The sequence below is a fragment of the Haliotis rubra genome, unplaced genomic scaffold (genome assembly GCF_003918875.1).
Source record: "Haliotis rubra isolate DU_JTF1 unplaced genomic scaffold, ASM391887v1 Scf212, whole genome shotgun sequence".
NCBI classification, from domain to species: Eukaryota; Metazoa; Mollusca; class Gastropoda; order Lepetellida; family Haliotidae; genus Haliotis; species Haliotis rubra.
Window position 1 is genome coordinate 685,523 of NW_025766137.1, and position 24,653 is coordinate 710,175.

The 24,653-nt window shown below is 37.9% G+C and overlaps 1 protein-coding gene and 1 long non-coding RNA gene across 2 annotated transcripts in view; one reads left to right on the forward strand and one right to left on the reverse strand.

Moving 5' to 3' along the window:
* The window catches only part of LOC124276730 (lethal(2) giant larvae protein homolog 1-like), a 154,143-nt gene that overhangs the window by 63,641 nt on the left and 65,849 nt on the right, over positions 1-24,653 (reverse strand). The window contains 4 exon segments of the mRNA XM_046712371.1: positions 12,853-12,991; positions 14,223-14,262; positions 14,264-14,312; positions 15,836-16,164. Coding sequence (XP_046568327.1) covers positions 12,853-12,991; positions 14,223-14,262; positions 14,264-14,312; positions 15,836-16,164 — 557 coding nt within the window.
* LOC124276731 lies at positions 5,278-23,894 on the forward strand. The gene is made up of 3 exons (XR_006898636.1): positions 5,278-5,684; positions 10,518-10,532; positions 23,885-23,894. It is a non-coding gene; the product is annotated as an uncharacterized LOC124276731 (long non-coding RNA).

Here is a 24,653-nt window from a genome sequence, read left to right on the forward strand (position 1 = left end):
GAAGGTTCGCCGACCTTGTTGATCCTTGTTTGTTTATGTAGAACGCCACTGTGCAGCCGTTCCTGTTCAACCTTCCCAAGTGGTCGGACGTCTACAACGCTACTGGGAGAACTGGGGAATTCTTCAAGATCAATTTGTATCCAACATCCTAAGATACGGATATCATATACAACTACAAACAGCCCCTCCATTAACAAACGCACCTCAGAGGTTCAACTTTGCAACCCATCGGACAGAGAGGCTGCAAGAAGCGGTCACATCTCTACTAGAGAAGGACACTATAGAGGTGATAGATCAGGACAACATACCTTGCTATCATTTCCAGTGAATTAATAAAAATCTACCAATATATGTGAATAATGTTATGTTGTAACAAAACTTCAAATGTCCTCATAATTAGTATGTACACTTTATTTCACTCTGCCCAATACTCCAGAAAGTCACTATTCTTCTCACACAGTTTTCATATTCGATCCACATGGAGGAACGTAATTCAATTCAAAGTCCCATCCATCTCTTTATAAAAATTCTGAAATATTTGAAGCATCGTTTTCAAGGCACTCATATGAATGAATTTTGATATTTGGATATTACATGATAGGCAACTGCTGACACTGACAATATGTTCGTTTGAATAAAAAATATTACTCCTCAAATATTTTGCACTATTAACAAGATACTGTGCAGTAGGCCTTCAGATTGTGCTTTTGATACTTAAAACATCCTAAAATGTGTGACAAATTTAAGAATATCTAAGAGCGAAGGAAACCGTATCCGCCACATTGCTCTTTAATGTAACAAGTTTTGCTATTTCCGTCGACCCTAGAACCGAAATCAGATCGCTGTCAGATTTGTTTACATTGTGTCACGGCTTTCTCGTCTGTCTCATTTCAGCTTTATGGCGTACCACCTCTATGTCCAGTAGTGACTAAAAACGTTAAGTAAAAACAATTTAGTAGTTACAAGAATTGTCCTTGGTTATAACACTTGCAAAGTCTTAAACTGCTATTTGTTGTCATCAATTGGTAATGATTTTGCACATGTGCAAAAGTGTGGAAATTCGTGCAAATTCTCATCTGCGGGCATGACGTAGGTTTCATGAACGATGGTGCAGACAATTATCTGATCACAAGACCTATCGTGCTCCTTGATCCGCCTCAAATTTTTTTTGTCTTGACCGTAATGTTTTTGCCAAAAGTACACATAAAATCACAGCAATATGTAATAGATATAGCGTGTGTAAATGGCATAATTCGAAGCACATTGCTTTGGAGGCATTGTTTGACACCCGGAAATAAGTCTGACAAATCCACACACCGCGCCCGGCCTGCTGATGGCCAAAATTGACGCATGTGCCAGTTTTGATTGACAGACTGGATCGGTCTATTACACTTAGTTTACATATTCAACTTAGTTGACACATGGCAGGGTTCATGGAGTCATGAAAAAAAAAAAATATTTGTGTAATATTTCTTTGTGTAAATCAAAAATCAGTTTTGCAAAGATTTTGTTGTTTTGTGTTGTATTGTCATTTATATGATTAGGCCAGACCAATTCTATTTCTTGTTTTACGGATATTTTTTATTCCCTCCTGCCTTTAGGCTTTCTGTGGACAAAAATCTGTAAAACAAGAAATAAAATTGGTCTGGCCTTAGTTAATAAAATAGTATATTTTTCACTGTTCAATTCAATCATAACAAACTACAGTATACTGTATACCAGCAGGTTCACCCTCCTCAGAGTTCACCATCAATATACATGACATAAATTGCAAGTTTGTTTTTTTTCTATGGTGATGTCACAGGCCTCATCCAACGTAAGGCCAATTTATGGACTGCTCTATATTGCCTCAATTTGCTGTTCTTCCATAACATGGAAGATCGAATCCTCCATTTCCTCAATGACATGTTCATTTCTGTAAAAGTTAGTGCAGTGTTCTACACCATTGATAACTTGTAGATACATCCAATCTTAAAAAGTATCAGCAGGGATATCTTTTAAGCTATAAGTGAGTGAGTTAATATTTAACGTCACATCGGCAATATCTCGGCCATATCGTGACGTTTTAAGCTATGATATAAAGAGTGCGCATTTGTTTAATGTCACCATATGATGGATAACTTCGCTGTACGCCAGGATATTGAAATTGTGGATTTTATATTATCAAAACCTGTGATATCATTTTCATATAATACAGTAGAACACGGATATAGCGAACACGGATATAGCGTACAAACGGATATAGCGAACAAATTTAAAAGTCCCGTCAACAGTCCTTTATAATATCATTAAAATTATACGCGAATAACGAACTCGTGAGTAGCGAATTAACGGCTATAGCGAACTGATTTACTACCCCCAAGCCCAACTAACGACGTGATTAGCGAACTCACTCAGTGTCAGCTCAGCCACTTAGCGGTATACATCAACCTTGTTGGCGGCGAATCAACATTGTTCGATGGTCATTAACGTGTTTAACAAAACAAACATGTCGTGTTTAAAAGCTTGACTGGTATACAGGTCTTCAGTGCACTCTCGTCACTATGGCAGGCAAACGTAAAGCCATCACTTTTGACACCAAGCTTCAGATAATTCAGGCTGTAGATTCAGGTGTAAAATCTAAGACAAACATCGCCTTCGACTTTGGCATTCCAAAATCCACGCTCAGTTCAATTATTAAGAATCGCGAATCGATTCTTGCAAAATCTGTGTCAACTGATTTTGGCCCCGCCCGCAAAAAGTTAAAGAACCAATAAACTTTGTTTTTTGTTACTCTTTTAACCATTACATATGAAAGATTTGTGGTTAGTCTTATGCGGAACACCAAATTCATTCTTTAAAAACTTGTGGTTAATTAATACCGAGCGATTAAAAGAGGCAAAAAAGTCGCCTGCTTCCCTCTCGCCCGCCAACGAAACCACAGACAGGTTACGTAACTCTGTCGCCAGAGCACTGCAGTGACGTCATATGAGGAACGATTTTCAGTTAGTTGTATAGAAAATGTGTAGCACGCTCATCATTTTGATGATTTCTCAACATCAACGACGACATGCCAAATCGTTGCTTTGTCGCCAATTGCTCCTAGGGTCGGGCGATGGTGTCCCCATGCACAGATTTCCACAGGACCCGCGCAGTTCGTGCTAAATGGGTTATGTTTGTGAGTCTTGGCGAAGCGCTGGAAGCCTGAAACGATATCTTACCAGTGTTCAGATCGCTTCACGGAAGTTAAAAATCAAAACTACTTACTAGTTGTAGTAAAATATGTATATGATTGATGACCATAAAGATTTTCCATGACAACAACTTGTAACATAACGATTTCTTCCTCGGAAGCGAGGTTGTGGTCGGCAACAATAATATTGTAAGTAGTATTATATTGACACCCACCTCGCTGCCAGGAGAGAAATTGTTATGTTATATTGCTATATGTCATGCAAAATCCTATTGGCCATCAATAAAATACATATTTTACTACCAGTAGAAAGTAGTTTTGATTTTAACTCGGTGAAAACAAACCTAAATACCATTTATCCTCAGACTGGCGGATGTTCCCGACAGGGCTATCCATTTTAAAAATAAAAAATCTGTTAGAATTAATGAGATTATAGTTTGTTTTCATCAAGTTAGAAAACCAAGACTACTTTCTACTCAGTAGTTAAATATGTATTGGAATCATAACCAAACAGATTTTGCATGACACAACTTATAACATAACGATTTCTTCCACGGAAGCGAGGGTGGGGGTCGAAGTCACAATACTGCGCCGATAAATTTCTTGCTACATTCCAATGGTTAATGTCCACTCACCAGTATGTAGATACTAATCAATGTATGCCTTTATATTTGGTCTTATAATCCTAATTAAATACTTGTATGCATTTTGAAACTTAATAAAAAGCAGACGATCTGCTGAATACTTATAGTGAATTTATAACAGAACTGTAATATCTAGACATTATATAGTTTGCCAATGTGAATCATAATTCGCATTACACACACCCTAGTGCATGTTGTCTGTCTCATTACACTTCACGGCGAAAACAATGATTCTGTTGATATGCTACGACAAATGAATAAAACAAAATGCAAATATTAAAATTAAAACAGATTAAAGTTATAGGAACAATATCAGGCCATTACCTTGTTCGAGGAATGTATCCATCAATATCCACAAAACTGTTCCAAATGATGTGTCTTATAACAGTTTAATATACGAAAAGTGATAAATCTTTTCAGGTATTGGTGTATAGTCTCATTGGTCACCCAAGATAGCACACCTGGCAACTAATTGCATAATGTCCGCCTTTCTTTAAAAACAGTAATTTAGTTAGCCAATAATGGGCAATCAATCAATGTATTGCCGGGTTAATCCTTTGAAAGAAGGACGTTGTTTTTACGCGAGACACCGATTACGACAGAGTGTATTCAGTATAGATTAGTAAATCTACATACATAAACACTACCTTTGACAATTCCGCTGTGTAAGATAAAAGTAATTAATCAATCAGCGTGTTATCGGTTAATCCTTTGATCGATGTTTATAATGTTGAATATTTACTCCAGACACAAGAAATGCCAAATGGGAACCTTTGTCGGGTAATCTAAGTGTGTTACCACTAATTATACCTGTTATAAATTCATTAACTGACCATCAAGTGAATGATGACAAATAACATGTGTAGGTTTATACCACCTAACACGGGTTACAACAAGGGAGTATTAATTGCTGTATTGCATGTGAAAACCAATGGGCTGACACTGTTTTGAGAATACAAACAGATTTTTACATGACATGATTAAATATCGAGGTAAAAAAACACAGAAATGGGATCAATTCATTATACAAATAGGGCCTAACGACACCAATCGATTTTGACAGAATCGTCTATGAAAACAAGTTGTAACTCGGAAACTAGGCAAAGCAGGAGACAAAATTAAATGACAGTAGATTGTGAGAACATATAGCTTTCATTTTCCACAACAATTGTCACGATTTCAGGTTTATACAAGCCTGTAAACAAGATAATTTAACCCCTAAAATGTAGATGAATTCTGCATCGGCCCTCAAAGCTATTCCTCATATGACGTCACAGAGGCGCGCCGCTCTGATTGGTTGAAATTTCGTTCGCGGGTGAGAATTGTGCACTGTTGTCAAAAAGGTCGATTTAAGTCAATTAAAGGTCGAAATGAGTAGTTTTAATGACGGGTTTCATTTATAACGATGCCAGTTAGTGATTTATGTATTTGTACCCCCTAGGGTTTATGTGACCTTTAAGAGCTGCCAATCACCAAGATGTAGAAGATGCTCTCTACAAATGGTTTCAAGGGGCTAGAAGTGAGAACATTCCCTTAAATGGTCCCATGTTGCAGACTAAGGCAAATGAATTGGCATCTAAGTTAGGTCATTTAGATTTTAATTGCAGTAGTGCTTGGATTGACAGATTCAAACAGAGGCGTGGCATCGTATGTAAATCAAGTCACGGGGAAAGTGCATCTGTTGACCCCGACCTCGTCAATGATTGGCTGTAAACTCTCCTGCCTGGCTATCTTGAAGAGTACAAGCCTGATAACATTTTCAATGCTGACGAAACTGGCCTCTTCTACAAAATGAAACCAAACAGAACTCTTCACTTTAAATCTGAAAAATGCAGTGGGGGGAAAAATTCTAAAGAGAGAATAACATTGTTGGTAGCGGCAAACATGTCCGGGAGTGAAAAACTTCAGTTGTTAGTCATAGGCAAGTCAGCAAAGCCTAGATGCTTAAAAAATGTACGCAGTTTGCCAGTAACGTACAGATCAAATACCAAGGCCTGGATGACTGGTGAATTTGTCACAGAGTGGATCAAAAACCTGGAAAAGAGTATGACAAGACAAAAACGTAAGATCCTGATGTTTGTAGACAATTGTCCTGCCCATCCTGTTGTGAAACACCTGACACACGTCAAACTGGTCTTCCTTCCACCGAACACTACGAGTAAGATTCAACCCATGGACCAGGGTATAATAGCAAACCTGAAACAACTGTACAAGGGCCAGGTAATGAGGAAAATGCTGACTGCCTATGATCAGAAGAAAGAACATCAAATCACTCTCCTTGATGCCATCCAGATGATTCATGCCGCTTGGAGACAGGTCACATCTAAGACGATCGCCAACTGCTATCGGAAGGGAGGCTTTGTCCTTCCTGAGCGAGATCAAGGTTCGTCAGACGATGAGACAGACAACATGGTACTTTCCGACCTCAGAGTTATGTGGAATGAACTGTCAGATAAAGCAGAAGAAATCCCGGCAGATGTCACGTTGGACGACTTCATCAATGCTGACAATCAAGTTGTTACAGCCGAACGCCCTACTGAAGACGAGATTGTGACGTCAGTAGCCCAGCAGTTTGCCACGCCCACTGTCACACCCGCTCCCAACTCTGATAGTGAAGATGATGAACCTCGCCCGAAGCCATCCTTTGCTGAGGCCAATGCAGCATTAGAGACACTACGTCATCTACTTGTTTGTGAAGGTACAGATAATTCTACCTTCAACTCTCTTGCAGATGTCTGTGATGCAGTCGACAAAATGAAGTCTGCAAGACGTGGTGTGCAGACCAAAATTGTGGACTTTGTTAAACGTAATTAAGTTATATACATGTATTGTTGAGATTGTTGTGATTGTTAAACATGTTCTAGCTAATGTCTGTGAATGATAAATTCAGAATTTTAATGTTATGTCAATGTACATGTACAAGAATAAATATTTGTAGCCTCAGCATATACGTGTCTCTACATCTCTACAATCCAAGATGGCGGTCAAATGTGAATAACGAACACCGGATATAGCGAACTAAATTTCGTGGTCCCTTGGAGTTCGTTATATCCGTGTTCTACTGTATTTAATACTGTTTTATACTTTAGCTCTAAACTGTGGTATTCCTTGTATGTAAATATGTATATATTCATGTGTATATTTAAAAACATTAACTCATAAACATGGTAAAACATTCTACGCATTTTACAGGGCTTAAACATATATTTTAAAGTATTTTAGTATATAATGTCTATAGTCTCTCATAACTCACAGAGATTTGTTTTCTCTTTCATTTCCGAAACATAAGTCAAGCGACCGCTGTTTCTTAGCAGGACCGGCCATGCTTAAATGTCCAAAACATAGTCTAAACAGCGAATGATGTACTCAACTGCTATTGGCTGTCTAAATAAAGTGAATGAATTACTCAAATGCTATTGGCTGGTATCTTTACTGCATTGCAGCATAGCTCTATTTTAACCACTCGGTGTCCCTGTACCTTCTGTTAATAACACAAGCATTTTCAACACAATTTGCAATAAAACGAAAGCTATCATTGTTTGCATATCAAATTGATTTTATTGAACTGTATTCTGAGGGTCACTCATAAAACTTGCGTCAAGCTCGACTCATATGATAATATTTTGAGAGTCTTTTAGAAAATTGTTGAGTCACACATGCAGGAATCATGCGTCATTGAAAACCCTGAGGGTTCATATCTTAGTTATTTTTGGATAGTTTTGCATTTGTCTTGTCAGTTTGTTGTTTGGCATAAAATCCCAAATCTTCCAAAACTTGGAGTGAAAGCTTTGGCAGGCATAACATTTCATGATATCTGGCATTTTCATTGCAGGTTACTCAAATATTAAGAACAAACATGTGGAATGAACTTAAGCCTCGATTAACACTAAAGACATGGTTTGAAATGAAAATAAATAATACAGAGATGTAACATTCTATACAAGCATTGTATAATCCCCCGCTGCAAATTATCAAATCAAACTTAAAAAGTAATGAAAGTGAAGGTCTTAATTTAAGATGAAGTTAAATGTCAACAAAAACATGACCAGTCAACCTCTCTTGATATCTTGCTCTGTAGTTGTTCAAACACACAAATATTTTCAAGACTCACTTTGACCTTGACATGAATGTCAAGGAGTATGAAAGATGCAAAAATAGTAGTAAAGAAAGATTGCTTATCAAAAAACATTCAAGAGAAGTCTTGAAATTCTATAAGAGAATCCAGTGAATTGTTCTTGAGATATCTCACTGACAACGGTAAAACGTTAAAGCCCCATTGTAACCTTGAAATGAAGGTCAAGGTCACCAAACCTGACTGGGACCTTTCTCATACTGTGATGAACCCAGGTACCAAATACAGTCATCCCTCGCCATAACGCGGGCCTTGGGGTCCATGGATGAAACCCCCGCGTTATAGTAACGATTACATAACACGGAACAAAGGCCAAGTAAAATCGTATTTCCATGGACATAACAAAACTGCTATTTCGTGTATTGTGCCCAGTCAAAACTATATCGTATTGTTGGAGGTGAAAAAACAAACAACTTTGTAAATGAAAATAGATGTATGTACATGAAACTTGCAATCAAACATCACAAGACATGATAATTCAATTGTTGTTCCTGTCATGCTACCTGTTATTCAACTAAGCCGGAAATAGCAATCAGCTGTGCACAGATCGATGTTTTGGTCCAATGTACCGGTGATTCAGTTAAAAACGATCCAAAAATATAAAATCAAAGAATTTCTATTCCATTATCAGAATAATTTATATGTCAAGCAGTTATTCTAACAGAGATCTTATATATTGCTATCGTATAAGTATAATGCATGTTTTCTACAAACATATTTAACATAATAATTAGCATTGCTAAGCACTTTTGGTTACCTGGCTGGAAACATTTTATGTAGGAGACAGTTTGACAAGTCACCGCTGACTTTCCGTGGTACGTGCCAATTTGATTGTAAAAACAAAATTTTGGCAATTAATTGTAAAATATGACTTCAATGAGTCAATAACGCAGGTCTTGGGGTCAGTGGATAACAAGGCTGTAATCTGTTTGTGATTGCTGAGAAAAATGTGAAATTGGTGCTATCGCGGTAGGAGCGAAAAACGGACCCTCACGAATGTGATAAGCGGATGTTGTATGGAATGAGGTAATGCCATTTCACTCACGGTTTCTCCGTTGTTTTTGTAAACAGTTTTAATGAATGTAAATGGGATTGAATTTAATCAAATAAAATGTATTTTCTGACATCATACATTCTCGGATGGCGGTGCTTACCCGCGCAATTACGCGGTGTGTTGCATCACAGCAAACGTTGTAAGTACTTGGCTGATGGCATGTCTTTATGATAAAGTTTTTACGATGTTTCGCTGTTCATCTACTATTATTGAAAAAAACCCTGCATGTTTTAAGCATCTGAAAAAACATGGATATGTACAAAAAAACCCTGATTGGAATCTGCACTGATTTTCACTAGTTTACAACGTGATTAACCAGAGCTCAACAGTGGATTTGTTGATGTGCTATTTTCGACGACGTGAATATGTGTGATCACTGGGTAACTTTTTTTATGGGAGCCAAGGATTACCCAGCTGTTTAACTGAATCCGCGGTATCGTGAAGAGGGTTATTGCGAGGGATGACTACGAAAAGAATCTAGTCAACAGTTCTTAAGATATTTCAATTCGTACATACGGAGCCTAATACTATATCCCCCGCTTCGCGCTAAACGCGCAGCAGAGGGTAACTATCTGAACCTGCTACTCGACATGTTTTGCCAGATCAGTGAGTGCATGTGCCCCAATATATATAATATCAGTGTAGGAAAGATGTAGAAAATCTAGCCTGTCCACAGGACTGGCAGGTCAAATTTTTTACCAGTCCTGCCAAAATCTAGCCTGTCCTCCAAATATAAATAAAACACCTTCGGCAGTAAATATTCAAAAAGGTTATAATCATTATATATATGTCATATATTGTCATTTGCTAAAATTGACCCGACATGAGGACGGACTAGATATTTTTTTAACCCGTCCTCCACAAAATTCACCCGTCTCGGACGTTGGGACGGGCTATCTTTCCTACACTGATAATATAGGCCAAAATATTGTCGAAAATGTGTGACATTGTACCTTTCATTAGCCTTTTAAGAGCATTAAATAGAAATTAAAAACAAGTGTTTGCCACTAACAAGGCAATGTTCCCCACTCCTAAAGACGAATGAAATATCACATATATACTAGTTTTTATCTTTGGGTCATGTAGAAGATTACCTTTTGTGTGATGTAGTTTTTAGTCATGGTGTCTTCTCCAAACTGTGAAGATATTTCAGGAATATAGTAGATTTGAATGTATAGATGCAGATGCTCATATCCACTGTCAGTATCAGTGTGTATTAGAGCTGGGATAGGTCCATATTTTCTACCCAGGTACCCCAGCCCCCTATTACCCTACCCTGATACCCGTTATGTTTATTCCTGACATCAAATCTGTAAGAAATGGCAATATTTGTCGTTAGCTCTGAGGCTAAAATTGGGTGCAACGTTTTATGAGATCATATTTACATAAAATTGAAAAGTGGTCAAAGTGTGGTGGTGGCCTTGAAAACAAGGTCAAGGTCACCCAAATCCACTGGTGTCTTCGCAATCCCCCAGTGTAGGCTGTCACCAAATTTGAAGATATTTGGTACAACAGTGTATGAGATATTGCGTTAACAAGAATCGGGACTACAGATGTATGGACGCTTCTGATGACAGGCTCCCATTCCACGTTGTGGTGGGGGACAATAAGTATGCAAAATGAATGCCAATTTTCATAATTGAGTAATGACCATAATTACTCACTCAAACACAGCCCAAGTGTGTAAACCATATAAATCGCTATTACTATGCTTAAGACTGTGCCTCCAACTTTTGAATTGCAAACATGAATTATACCCCAACAACCAATAAAATGCATCGCTGACACCCCCAGAAACCTTATGATGAGAGAAAAACAACACTGGAAGTCGTAACATTACTTGGAAAATGTCAATCAGATGCCACCTAGGATTCATCACCTGACATAAGACAATAAGACATATTTTTATAAACTGTTAACTAAATGACGAATGAGTGCGTGAGTTTAGTTTTACGCCACACTCAGCAATATTCTAGCTATATGGTGACGGTCTGTAAATAATCAGGACCAGACAATCCAGTGATCAACAGCACGAGCATCAATCAGCGCAAGTGGGAACCGTTGACATGTGTCAACCAAGCCGGCGAGCCTGACCAACTGATCCCGTTAGTCGCCTCTTACGACAAGCATGGGTTACTGAAAGCACATTCTAACCCAGACCTTTACGGGAAATGATGAATGACGGATATCATAAAAATAGCTGTCACGGATGGTATCTCACCTCACCATGAAAAAAGCCTATGGATATTACTGGATAAATTCTCCGAAAAAAGATAACCGCCTAATATTATACAAAAAGAATTTGTCGGTTGTAATTTAGAGTATCTGCTTTTTGTTTTAATGCCCCCGGCACATAATGCATGGGGATATAGTCAAATAGACTAAAGACTCTGCCCCTTTATTTAACAGACTGACTAAAATTGTTTCATAAGTTACAAAGTGTTTAAAAACATTTCATTTTATTAACTGCCTATGTAATAATTTCAGTCATTTCTCACTGTGGCTATAACATATATAAAACAATTTGATTGATTTGCAGTATTCAGGTGAAAACATTAGTTTGTTTATGTCCAAACAGCTAAAAGGTCACATGCAACGTAAAACACAACTTTGCAGATTCTGATACCTTTCGGTATGGACTTACAGTAACAAATGATCAAAAATGCAAATTCAACTTATAAAGTTGAAAAAAGTGTTTTATTGACACTTAAGTGTCTACCTGCCTGTCTGCTAATGACAATATGCAATACACAACTTCAATCATTGACCACATGCAATTTGAACTTGAACTTGAAACGTATCAGGCTAATACCGCTATACACCATAAACAAAATACATTGATTTATGGCTTGTGCACCTGAGTTCTGTCTGTCACATTATGTAATTACACAGACAGGCAGGTGTGATACTTGTACACATGACATGTTATTATGTCTGTGGGTTGCAAATAAACTGCATCCATTTTTCTTGGATGACTGGATCTGACAGAAACCGGTGCAAACTCAGTTTGTCAGTTTCAAGTCCTGCTTTGTTCTTGAATGAACGACAGTTTCCAGCCACGCAGTAGTTCACCATCTCAGTATTTGTTGATTGGATCGAACGCAAATGCAGAAAAAATGAGCATGTACAAAACCCAACATCTCTATATACACACACACACACAATGAGCCCTCAGCGTATCGGCAAATGAACCAGCCACTGAAAGCCTTCGTTACATGTAGGTGCACACCCACCCACTCTGACTGGCTACAGTCTCCCGGGTGCTTCCGTTCAAGGGAAGTAAACCCAAGTACAAAATATTGCACTTTGATTTGCGATTGTACGCTAATAATTTTGTTTATTTGTTTTTTTCATAATCAGCAAAGTATATTATATGTCATGAATAAGTGGTAATTGTGTTTTAATTATGTTTGGTTTTTTTGGTTGCATGTGACCTTTAAATCAAATCACAGAAGGCCGAGCAAGAGACTTTGAGATGTATGTAACAGATGCAAAACAAAGATTTAACATCCCTTATAATTTCAAGATGAAATTCTTTGTTGATCAATTAGAGGATAATCCCTTTTACTCTCAAATGTGCTTATAGTTTGTGAAGCATTAATCGTGAATCTGATGTTTGGGATTTCATCCTGGTATGCACATTGGGAGAGAAAACAATAACAAAATAAAGGCAACACCAGTCAGCAAATTGTTGGCGATCAGTTCCCCTTAAATAACCACGGACCCAATAGAATTAAAAATGAGTCTGTTCTTCCATCCTATAAATCAGTAAACAGGCCTCATTGTTACATTACATGACCACAACCACCCACCCACTTTGTCAGGTGAGCTATAAAGCTATTTATCTTACGTGATTTTCTGTTCCTTGGTCTTGTCATCTCTATTCCTCCGCTCTGATCTCCTACGCCTAAGTCGTCTAAAGGACTCTCTCAAAGATTTCTTCAAAGATTTTCTTCTGGACATTGGCGTTTCTGATGTTCCCATTAGATCTTAACAGAAAATAACATATAATGAAGAAAACAATACCAACAAGTATTTGCCACTAATATGGCAATGCTCCCCCGCCGCTAAAGAATGGAATATTTATAACGTATTTACTACTTTTTATTTTATGGTCACATACAAGATGCCTGAAATCACTGGTGTCTGCATAATCACCCAATGTAGGCTGTCGACATAATTGAAGACATTGGGTGCAATGTTTTATGAGATCACGTTTACAAGAGTTTGAAAAGCGGTCAAAATGTCGTGGTGACCTTGAAGATAAGGTCAACGTCACCCAAATCAACTGGTGTCTGGGTAATCCCCCAATGTAGGCTGTTACCAAATTTGAAGACATTGGGTACAAAAGCTCACGAGACATCACGTTAACAAGAATCTGGACGTACGTATGTATGGATGCCGCTGAATACATAGTCCCCCGTTCCGCATTGCAACGGGTGACAAGGGCTCTTAAAGCAGGTTACAAATATTAATTTTTTTGATGATGTCTTTTTAACTACCAGGAATAAATGTGAACAAGCACTGTTACTAAGGTAACATAATCCCCGCTGCAAATTATCAAATCAAACGTAACAAGTAATGAAAGTTTAAGATAAAGTTAAATATAAACCTCTCTTGATATCTTGCTCTTTAGTTGTTCAAACACACAAATATTTTCAAGACTGAAAGATGCAAGGTGTATGAAAGATGCAAAAATAGTAGTAAAGAAATTGCTTATTGAAAACATTCAAGGGAAGTCTTGAAAGTCTATGAAGAAAATCCAGTGAACTGTTCTTGAGATATCTTGCTGACAATCTTAACATGCAGTTGAACATGCTGAAGTCTTCAAAGTGTCGCCAAGACCTTGAAAATTAAGTGAAGTTTACCAAAATCGACTGGGCCCTGAAATGAAGGTCAAGGTCACCAAACCTGACTGGGACCTTTCTTATACTGTGATGAACCTAGGTACCAAATATGAAAAGAATCTAGTCAATGGATCTTAAGATATTCCAATTCGTACGGACGGACGGATGGAGTCTAATACTATATCCCCCGCTTCGCTCTAAACGCGCGGCGGGGGATAAAAATATTAGTCTATGTTTCAAGCTTAATGAAGCCTTGAATGTTTGAAATTACCCACCCTTTTCACAGCATCTCACCCCGAAATAAATCCAGCCGACACAGTTAATAGCAAGGAGTATGTTAGCAATTCACTAGGCTAAAGGTTAAGAAACCAACCTGTAGCATTTAGTGTGCATCTTGTGGACACTTCTTTTTTTCTGTACATAGTCAAACAAACCAAAGCCATGGGCTGTACCAGCTGCCACTCTGAAAGGAAAGCATCATACATTATCAGCAGAAACACGATAAAACCTGACTTGGATATAACAAAACAATATGCATTCATCTTGCCCATTGCAGAACTGTATCCTCAAAGCTTCTAATCTTTCATAGTGGCCTTAATTCAAGATAATTCCACTTACAATGATGTTCATGCACACTGACTATCTGCTAGCCCACTGAGATACCATGCTGCATTTAACATTGACAACAGACTCATACATTATACAGGATATCAACTCCTGGACACCTGTGTCCTTGATAATCCATTTTAATGTCTTGGTACAATACAGCCAGGGATCAGAGTACCAATCTTCCAGCACTACTCTATCCACTAAACCAAAGAGCAGTCCTGGACTACACAGAGGTCATGCAAGTTCTCATGTAAACAACTTCTTGGAGTGAGTGATAGAGCGAGTTTAGTTTTACGCCGCACTCAGCAGTATTCCAGCTATATGGTGGTCTGTAAATAATCGAGTCTGGACCAGACAATCCAGTGATCAACAACATGAGCATCGATCTGCGCCATTTTGAACTGATGACATGTGTCAACCAAATCAGCGAGCCTGACCACCCAATCCCATTAGTCGCCTCTTACAACAAGCATGGGTTACCATAAGATCAATTTTCTAACCCAGACCTTCACAGGTCACTTCTTGGACATCTACTTACTAGATCATGACCTTCACTTAGTGGTGTGACAATTCATCGATACGAAACGATGCATCGATCCATGGGCCGCCGATACAGTGAATTGAACAAAGTTTTACATGGTTGTATATCCCGATACGATACTTCAAATGAGCCACGATACATCGATGTTTGACTTTGAATATTGCCGAATCGCGATGTCTGTCAAGAACAAATACTTACGTTTGTTTGAGGATTAAAATATATGCTTACTTATTTTCCCTTCATAAATAAACATTTTTTCGGAAATTCTTGCGTCAAGAACTGTGTCAGGCATAGCGCTTGCATGTTATCAACATTCACAAAGTCCGTGTATAAACATGAACATTGAACAACGCTGGCAGAATTTGACGAAATACTTTAAAACTGGTTTTGTTTTGATCTTAAGGTGTTTTATAGTTGGTGTCAGAATTTAGTATCATGATACGTATCGTTTCGCCACCCTTAGATCGTGATTCGTATCGTATCGCAGCTTCAGTGCACGATACTTTGGCAATATATCGTCGTGACTAAAATTTTAGTATCGTGATATATCGTATCGCAGGTTGTATGCCAATACCAGCATTACCTTCAATGCCATTCAGTTATTTACAATCCAAACACCCAAACAGTCTACAGAACGGGCATAATGTACAAAACATGAAACAGCTGTTCAACAAGGTTAGTCTCAATTTTTCTTCCATTCAGCATTACATTTTTTGACACAATTACCTGTAAAACAAGTTACAGACTGGTGCAGCAGTTTGCAAGGAAAATATTTTATTTTATCTTAAGTAAAATATATCAAGATAAGTGATCAACCAATAACATGATTCACTTACATTTGCCACTCTGAGTGGACAGCAAGGGCTGTACAGGCAGCTGGCGGGTATAACTGCATGACACAGGTTGGCTGGAAACCTGCTGCAAATTTGATATCACCTTCTCTCAAAGTCAGAGCTTCATGACCTTTCCAGACAAAACTGTCTCTGTCACTAACTATGTTCACTTTAGTTGTCTTCACTTCCTGCTCACGATCTTCTCGTTCCATTTGGAGAATTATTACCTGGCCTGCTGTGCCCGCAATGACTAATGTCTCACTAAGTGGGCACATAGACATCTTTTGGATTCCAAGTCTTGGATCATCACTGTATGGATCAAATGTACCAACCTGAAAGTATATGTCAGTATATAGTTTTTTTTCAACTGCTTCCATTCATTAAATGCTCTTTAACTTTTTGTCATAAAAGGTAAAACATCAAGGATCCCCAAATTTATGCCAAATCCTTTTCTTTCATGAATAAAATCTTTTTAAACCATATCAATCATAGATGGCAACTGATCCACCCAGGATTTTGCCAGCTACTAAACAAGTGATTGCCACTGATATGGCAATGTCCCCCGCCGCTAAGGAATGTAATATCTATATTTACTACTTTTTATTTATTGGTCACATACAAGATGCCTGAAATGACTGGTGTCGGCATAATCACCCAATGTAGGCTGTCGACATAATTGAAAACATTGGGTGCAATGTTTTATGAAATATCGTGTTTAATTAAGTTTGAAAATCGGTCAAAGTGTCGCATAAATATAAACCATGCCATGTCTTCCTTTGGACAAACTGTACATCGTTTTTCTGCTACTTCCATACAAAAAGAGCCATCTTTTTGCATCTATCATTGTATAATTATGAAGAGAAACAGCCATATGAAGAGAAACAGCCATATTATGAAAAAGAAAAAGAAAAAAGGTCTTAACCTAAAAAACCAAGCACTGACATAATCCCCCACCACAAATTATCAAATCAAACTTAAAAAGTAATGAAAGTGAAGGTCGTATTTAAGATGAAGTTAAATGTCAACAAAAACATGACCAGTCAACCTCTCTTGATATCTTGCTCTGTAGTTGTTCAAACACAAATATTTTCAATCAAATCTGTAAGAAATGGCAATATAAAATTTCAAGTTTTTCAATATCTTAACCGTGTATTATATTCAAAACAGGTGACTGTAAATTATTTCAAAATCTTCAAAGACAATACAACCTTTTAATCATGAATGGGTTACATATTACATTGTTTAATCTTTTGGTCACATGATCAATAACTGGTCCGGGTGTTGATACGGGTGAGATATTGAAAAGTGTCTGCGTAATCACCCAATGTCGGCTGTCGACATAATTGAAGACATTGGGTGCAACATTTTATGAGATATCACATTTACTTAAATTTGAAGTGGTTAAAGTGTCAAAGCCAAGGTCATCCACATTGACTGGTGTCTGTGTAATCCACCAATGTAGGCTGTCACCAAATTTGAAGACATTGGGTACCACAGTTCATGAGGTATCACGTTAAGAATCGGGACGTATGGATGCTGCTGAATACATATTGGCCGGTTCATTGCGGCAGGGGACAATGATACCTTGTATGAAAACAGCAACCTTAAAAGCATGTTTTGTTGAGTGTATACACCATCTGCTAAGGAAAAAGAAAACAAAGCACACTGAACTCGCCTTTTGCAAGAATAGTGGCAATCTGGTGGAATTCTGAACATGTTGATGTGTCTGGATGCAAGTTTACATCTCAAAGAACACTTCATGGCAATAGACCAATCCAGTCCCAGCCGATAAGCTCTGCCCACTAGCTCTCGTCTTCGTTTTTGACATTTGTGGTACTTTGGTATCCTTCGTTTAAGAAAGATACTTATTTGATTTTGATTATATTTTAGCTGTCAGAATGTATATAGCAAGTGAAAATGAATTATATGCCTGATGAAAAATCGTATTAGCCAGCTGCTGAGAGTGGGAAGCGTATTTTCTTTAGAACTAATCTATCAGGAAATTCACATCCTTCAAAGATATTAGAAGGGGAAGGGTACGTGAATTTTGTTGTTTTGTTTTGTTTTGGTTTTTTTCAAATTCCCACCGCAATTTTATAACAAGCATTGTCACAAATTATCAAGTCAAACTTAAAAAGTAATGAAAGTGAAGGTCGAAATTTAAGATGAAGTTAAAGGTCACATGCAACAAAAAATCAAACATAATTAAAACACAATTATCACTTATTCATGACATATAATATACATTGTTGGTTATGAAAAAACATATAAACAAAATTATAAGCGTACAATCGCAAATCAAAAGTGCAAAATTGTGTACTTCGGTTTACTTCCCAAGAAACGAAGCAGCCGGGATACTGAACCCAGTCAGAGCGGGTGGGTGTGCACTCAAGTGTAACGGCTGGTTCATTTGCAGATGCCCTCACGGTTAATTGTGTGTATATATATATAGAGATGTTGGGTTTTGTAAATACATGCTCATTTTTTGTGTATAACATTTTGCAATCAACAGACATCATAACATGTCATGTGTTCAAGTATCACACCTGCCTGTCTGTGTAATTACATAATGTGACAGAGACCGAACTCGGGCCATAAATCAATGCATTTTGTTTATGGTGTATAGCCTGATTGGTGTTAAGTTCAAATTGCATGTGGTCAGTGATAGCAGCTGTGTAGTGAATATTGTCATTAGCAGACAGGCAGGCAGACACACAGGTATCTATACCTATATCTATATCACAGTTAGAAATTCTGTCAACGCTAAATAATGACATTGCTTTTAAGTATCGAACTGAGAAAGTGACTCGGTAAGAAGAACATGTGGTGAAATAGACAAATGAAATTATATAAACAGTTAATTTACTGTCATAACATATAAAGCTCGCGCCTGTGAGATATCAACAAAACATTAGAAAAATAGCTCACACCAAAGCCTTCACGGAGAATTCACCCGACAACCCGCTTCCAACCTGCGCGAACCTTTTACTTGCGCACGTGCTATGAGCGCAGCCCAGCTGTTGAAACCCGTTTTCCCCAGAAAAGTTGGGGGAAAATTAGTGAAACGTTTGAACTCCGATTTCGCGCGGTTTTTTTCATCGCGTTATTTTTCAACTTTATAAGTTGAATTTGCATTTTTGACGATTTGTTTCGGTAAGTCCATACCGAAAGGTATCAGAATTTGCAAAGTTGTGTTTTACGTTGCATGTGACCTTTAAATGTCAACAAAAATATGACCAGTCAACCTCTCTTGATATCTTGCTTTGTTGTTCAAACACACAAATATTTTCCAAGACTCACTTTGACCTTGACATGAATGTCAAGGTGTATGAAATATGCAAAAATAGTAATAAAGAAATTGCTTATTGAAAAACATTCAAGGGAAGTCTTGAAAGTCTATGAAGAAAATCCAGTGAACTGTTCTTGAGATATCTTGCTGACAATCTTAACACACAGTTTAACATGCTGAAATCTTCAAAGTGTCACCGTGACCTTGAAAATGAAGGTCAAGGTCACCAAACCTGACTGGGACCTTTCTTGTACCTAGGTACCAAGTATGAAAATAATCTAGTCAATGGTTCTTAAGATATTCTAATTCGTATGTACGTCCGTATGGACGGAGCCTAATACTATATCCCCCGCTTCTCGCTAAGGGGGATAAAAAAAATTACTCCTCGATTATTATGCACTATTACAGAGAGGCCTTCAGATTATGATTTTGAAACCCAAAATGTGTGACAAATTTAATAATATCTAAGAGACAAGGCAACAATATCCATCACATTGTTCTTCAATGTAACAATTTATGCGACAAGTGTTTGCCACTAACATGGCAATGTCCCCCGACGCTAAAAAAGAATGAAATATTTATATCATATTTACTGCTTTATATTTTTTGTCCCATACAAGATGCCTGAAATGACTGGTGTCCGCTTAATCACCCAATGTCGGCTGTCGACATAATTGAAGATATTGGGTGCATTGTTTTGTGTGATATTGCGTTTAGGCAAGTTTGAAAAGTGGTCAATGTGTCATCGTGACCTTGAAGATAGCGAGTGAGTGAGTGAGTGAGTAAATTTAGTTTTACGCCACACTCGGCAATATTCCAGCTATATGGTGGCGGTCTGTAAATAATCACGTCTGGACCAGACAATCCAGTTATCAACAGCATGAGCATCGATCTGCACAATTGGGAACCGATGACATGTGTCAACCAAGTCAGCGAGCCTGACCACCCGATCCATTTAGTTGCCTCTTAACGACAAGCATGAGTTACTGAAGATCAATATTCTAACCCGGTCCTTCACGGGTAGACCTTGAAGATAAGTTCATTGTCACCAAAATCGACTGATGTCTGCATAATCACCCAATGTAGGCAGTCACCAAATTTGAAGACACTGGGTACAACAATTCAATATCGCATTAAGAAGAGTTTGAAAAGTGGTCAAAGTGTCGTGGTGACCTTGAAGATAAGGTCAAGGTGACCAAAATCGACAGGTGTCGGCGTAATCCCCAAATGTAGGATGTCTCCAAATTTGAAGACATTGGGTACAGCAGTTCATGAGATATCACGTTAACAAGAATAGGGACGTATGGACAGACGCTGCTGAATACATAGTCCCCCATTCTGTGCTGCGGCGGGTAGGCAATAATCCGAACGATTACAATAGGTCTCCTTGCCTGGAGCCCTAAAAATGAAATGACTCTTGAATATTCATAAATTATTTATTATATCCTTCCATTGTCGTGCCATACCAGAACTGCACAAATTAAAGCCTAGGGCTTCATTACAGATTTTGCCTGTTCTGACGGGATAACATCTGACTTTTATTTAAAAATGAAAAAACACCAAAACAATTACAGTATATAGTATATTCAAAGTGAAATGAACAAATACATTTTAACCAAGGAAAGGAAATGACAAGTGTCATATGGCGCTTGGATCTTCAGCCCTCATTGTTTGACATTATCTGTTCTTCAGAAAGCCATCTTTCGGTCAATACCCAATTCCCTAGCAGCTCTACTCAAATTACCTTCAAACTCATTTTTAAAATTCCCAATAGCTTCTTCGTTCTGATCTATTGTAAATGATTTTCTTGAAGCCATGTCTAGTAATTTACATGTATTTACGGGCATTTATTTGTTTCATTCCCTTGTGGCAGATGAAAACATGTTGGCTTATTGGACACGATTTCAGTTGTTGACCAGTTGAATAGCACTGCCACGTTGGATAAAGAAGTTACACAGGCATGTGGCCAACAATGACATTGTCTAAAACAGACAGTGTATTTGTCATAAGGGTTAAGATGATCGCCCTGGGTGTCCAAAAGGGTTCCTATGTAGGTGTCCAATGTGGTTTGTAAAAATGAAATCCCCTAACAACAGCACTAAAGGTGCAATACTGATTTGAACCTTTCAGTGTAAACATGCTTCAGCAATCATCTGTTAGGGAGATCACTCCATTTTCAAAATCTAATTGACGCCCATGGGCTTAAAAGCAGGATAAGTATAAATTTGTATGTTTGTAAATTGTCCCTTATTTAATGAAGCCCAAACTGTTCGAAATAACCCACCCCCTTTACAGCAACTTATGCTGAAATTAATCCAGCAGGCTAAAGGTTAAAGTTTACTTTTTGGTTCTCTTTTGTTCACACCATAGATCTAACATGGCATGTTCCTACAAAATCTCCAATACAGTTGACAATGAATAGTAATAACTGTGTGATGAGATGCGGAAATTCTCATTTAAGCAACTGATATGATATTGAAAAGCAAGTTCTATTGACTTCTTTGAGAGGCATTTAGAAGTTGGGGCAGTAAAGAAAGATAACAATATATGGATGAACAAATTTATTGCTGTGAGAGCTGTGAGTTGGTTGGAGGAATTTACATACCTTTTTTCCAGGTCGCTGAGTCTGTTGATGGTTGAAATTGCCACGTCTCCATGAAGACGACAGCTCTCACAGCAATAAAGAAGTTGTTCATCCATATATTGTTATCCTTCCTCAAGTTCTAAAGGTTCAAATTTACCACAGTGCATGTTTGTAAGAAACAAATACAAATTTAAACACAGTTAACTGTAACATATCAGAGATATCAGATGATTATTGAAACCAGTATGTTTGAAATCATCAAGTAATATGAACATTTTGTTTAAAGGTCACATGCAACGTAAAACACAACTTTGCAGATTCTGATACCTTTCGGTATGGACTTACCGAAACAAATCGTCAAAAATGCAAATTCAACTTATAAAGTTGAAAAATAACGCGATGATAAAAACCGTGCGAAATCAGGAGTTCAAACGTTTCACTAAGTTTCCCCAGACTTTTCTGGGGAAAACGGGTTTCAACAGCTGGGCTGCGCTCATAGCATGTGCGCAGTGAAATAGGTTCGCGCAGGTTGGAAGCGGGTTGTCCGGTGAATACTCCGTGAAGGCTTTGGTGTGAGCTATTTTTCTAATGTTTTGTTGATATCTCACAGGCGCGAGCTTTTTATATGTTATGACAGTAAATTAACTGTTTATATAATTTCATTTGTCTATTTCACCACACGTTCTTCTTACCGAGTCATTTTCTCAGTTCGATACTTAAAAGCAATGTCATTATTTAGCGTTGACAGAATTTCTAACTGTGATATAGATATGTCGTTGTCACAGACAAAACTCAATGTCTTGTTTTATTGACACCTGTGTGTCTGCCTGCCTGTCTGCTAATGACAATATTCACTACACAGCTGCTATCACTGACCACATGCAATTTGAACTTAACACCAATCAGGCTATACACCATAAACAAAATGCATTGATTTATGGCCCGAGTTCGGTCTCTGTCACATTATGTAATTACACAGACAGGCAGGTGTGATACTTGAACACATGACATGTTATGATGTCTGTTGATTGCAAAATGTTATACACAAAAAATGAGCATGTATTTACAAAACCCAACATCTCTATATATATACACACAATTAACCGTGAGGGCATCTGCAAATGAACCAGCCGTTACACTTGAGTGCACACCCACCCGCTCTGACTGGGTTCAGTATCCCGGCTGTTTCGTTTCTTGGGAAGTAAACCGAAGTACACAATATTGCACTTTTGATTTGCGATTGTACGCTTATAATTTTGTTTATATGTTTTTTCATTACCAGCAATGTATATTATATGTCATGAATAAGTGATAATTGTGTTTTAATTATGTTTGATTTTTTGGTTGCATGTGACCTTTAATGAAATCATTTCTGGTTTTGCAGAAAACATCCCGACCCAGAATAATTTGCAACCAAGAAGACAAAGTCATCAATATCCCCCTCAATGGCAAAATACTCTTCATGATTATGTCTACGAGTTATGATTATGTCAAATATTTAGGTGTGTATATAGAAAAGTGGAAGGAGAGTATTGAAAGGTTTTTAAAGTTCTGCTCCAGAAAGGAGCACTATCACCAATTTCAGTCTATGTCAGACTTGTTGCCATGGAAATGCCAAAAATATTTTATTCAGAATTCCAAAACTACCAAAAGGCACCAGTACACCACCAGATCTATGTGCCAAGTTTGGTGAAGAAATATTGAACGGTTTTAGAGTTCTGCTCCGGAAAAGACAAATGTGCACGGACAGACAGACGACGCGGATGGAGTCAATTTTAATACCCCCCGCAAAACGCGTTGCAGGGGATAACTAGATGTCACTCGGTTTAGCAACATCACTCCTGGTTTAGAGAAAACACAATGCAGTACAACACCAACATTTAAAAGTAATTTGCACTTCAGGTCTCATGAAACTTCAGATTGTAAGCATATGTGCAGGTCACATAGCCACCATGGCAGACTGTGAAATTGGTGCCATTGTTAGTATGGCTAACCCAGACAGTCAACAGTCAACAAAGACAAGACAAGAACAGCTGTTGCTGTCATCATTGGTATTGGAACTTATTTTTTATAGTATTGAAAAACAAAACCCCACTAACATCTAATGAACACAAGAGTCATCAGAAGATGACATATCCCCCCGGCCCCCACATCTTTGAAAGAACAAATCATCTGACAGTTACTTAAAGTCCAGCTTGATTTTAGACTAAGTGCAAATCATTTCCATGGAAAACATGAAAAAAAATAAATGACAAAAATCTGCAAATAGCAAAAGGCACCACTTCAAGATCTGTCTCACATATCTGCCAAGTTTTGCTGAAATATATTAAGAAGTTTTCGAGTTGTGCTCCGGAACAAAACCTACCCCTCCCTTTTGAGACTAAGTCCGAATTGTTTCCATGGAAACTGAGAAAATAATAAATCACAAAAATCTGCAAATAGCAAAAGGCACCACTTAAGGTTCTGTTTGATATATCTACCAAGTTTTGTTGAAAAATATTGAACGGTTCTTGAGTTATGCTCTGGAAACGAAGCCCACCCCTCACTTTTGGGACTAAGTCCGAATCGTTTCCATGGAAACCGGGAAAAATAAAAATGACAAAAATCTGCAAATAGCAAAAGGCACCACTTTGGGATCTGCCTCACATATCTGCAAAGTTTTGCTGAAATATATTAAGACGTTTTCGAGTTGTGCTCCGGAAACGAAGCCCACCCCTCACTTTTGGGACTAAGTCTGAATCGTTTCCATGGAAACCGGGAAAAATAAAAATGCCCAAAATCTGCAAATAGCAAAAGGCACCACTTAAGGTTCTGTTTGATATATCTACCAAGTTTTGTTGAAAAATATTGAACGGTTCTTGAGTTATGCTCCGGAAACGAAGCCCACCCCTCACTTTTGGGACTAAGTCTGAATCGTTTCCATGGAAACCGGGAAAAATAAAATGCCA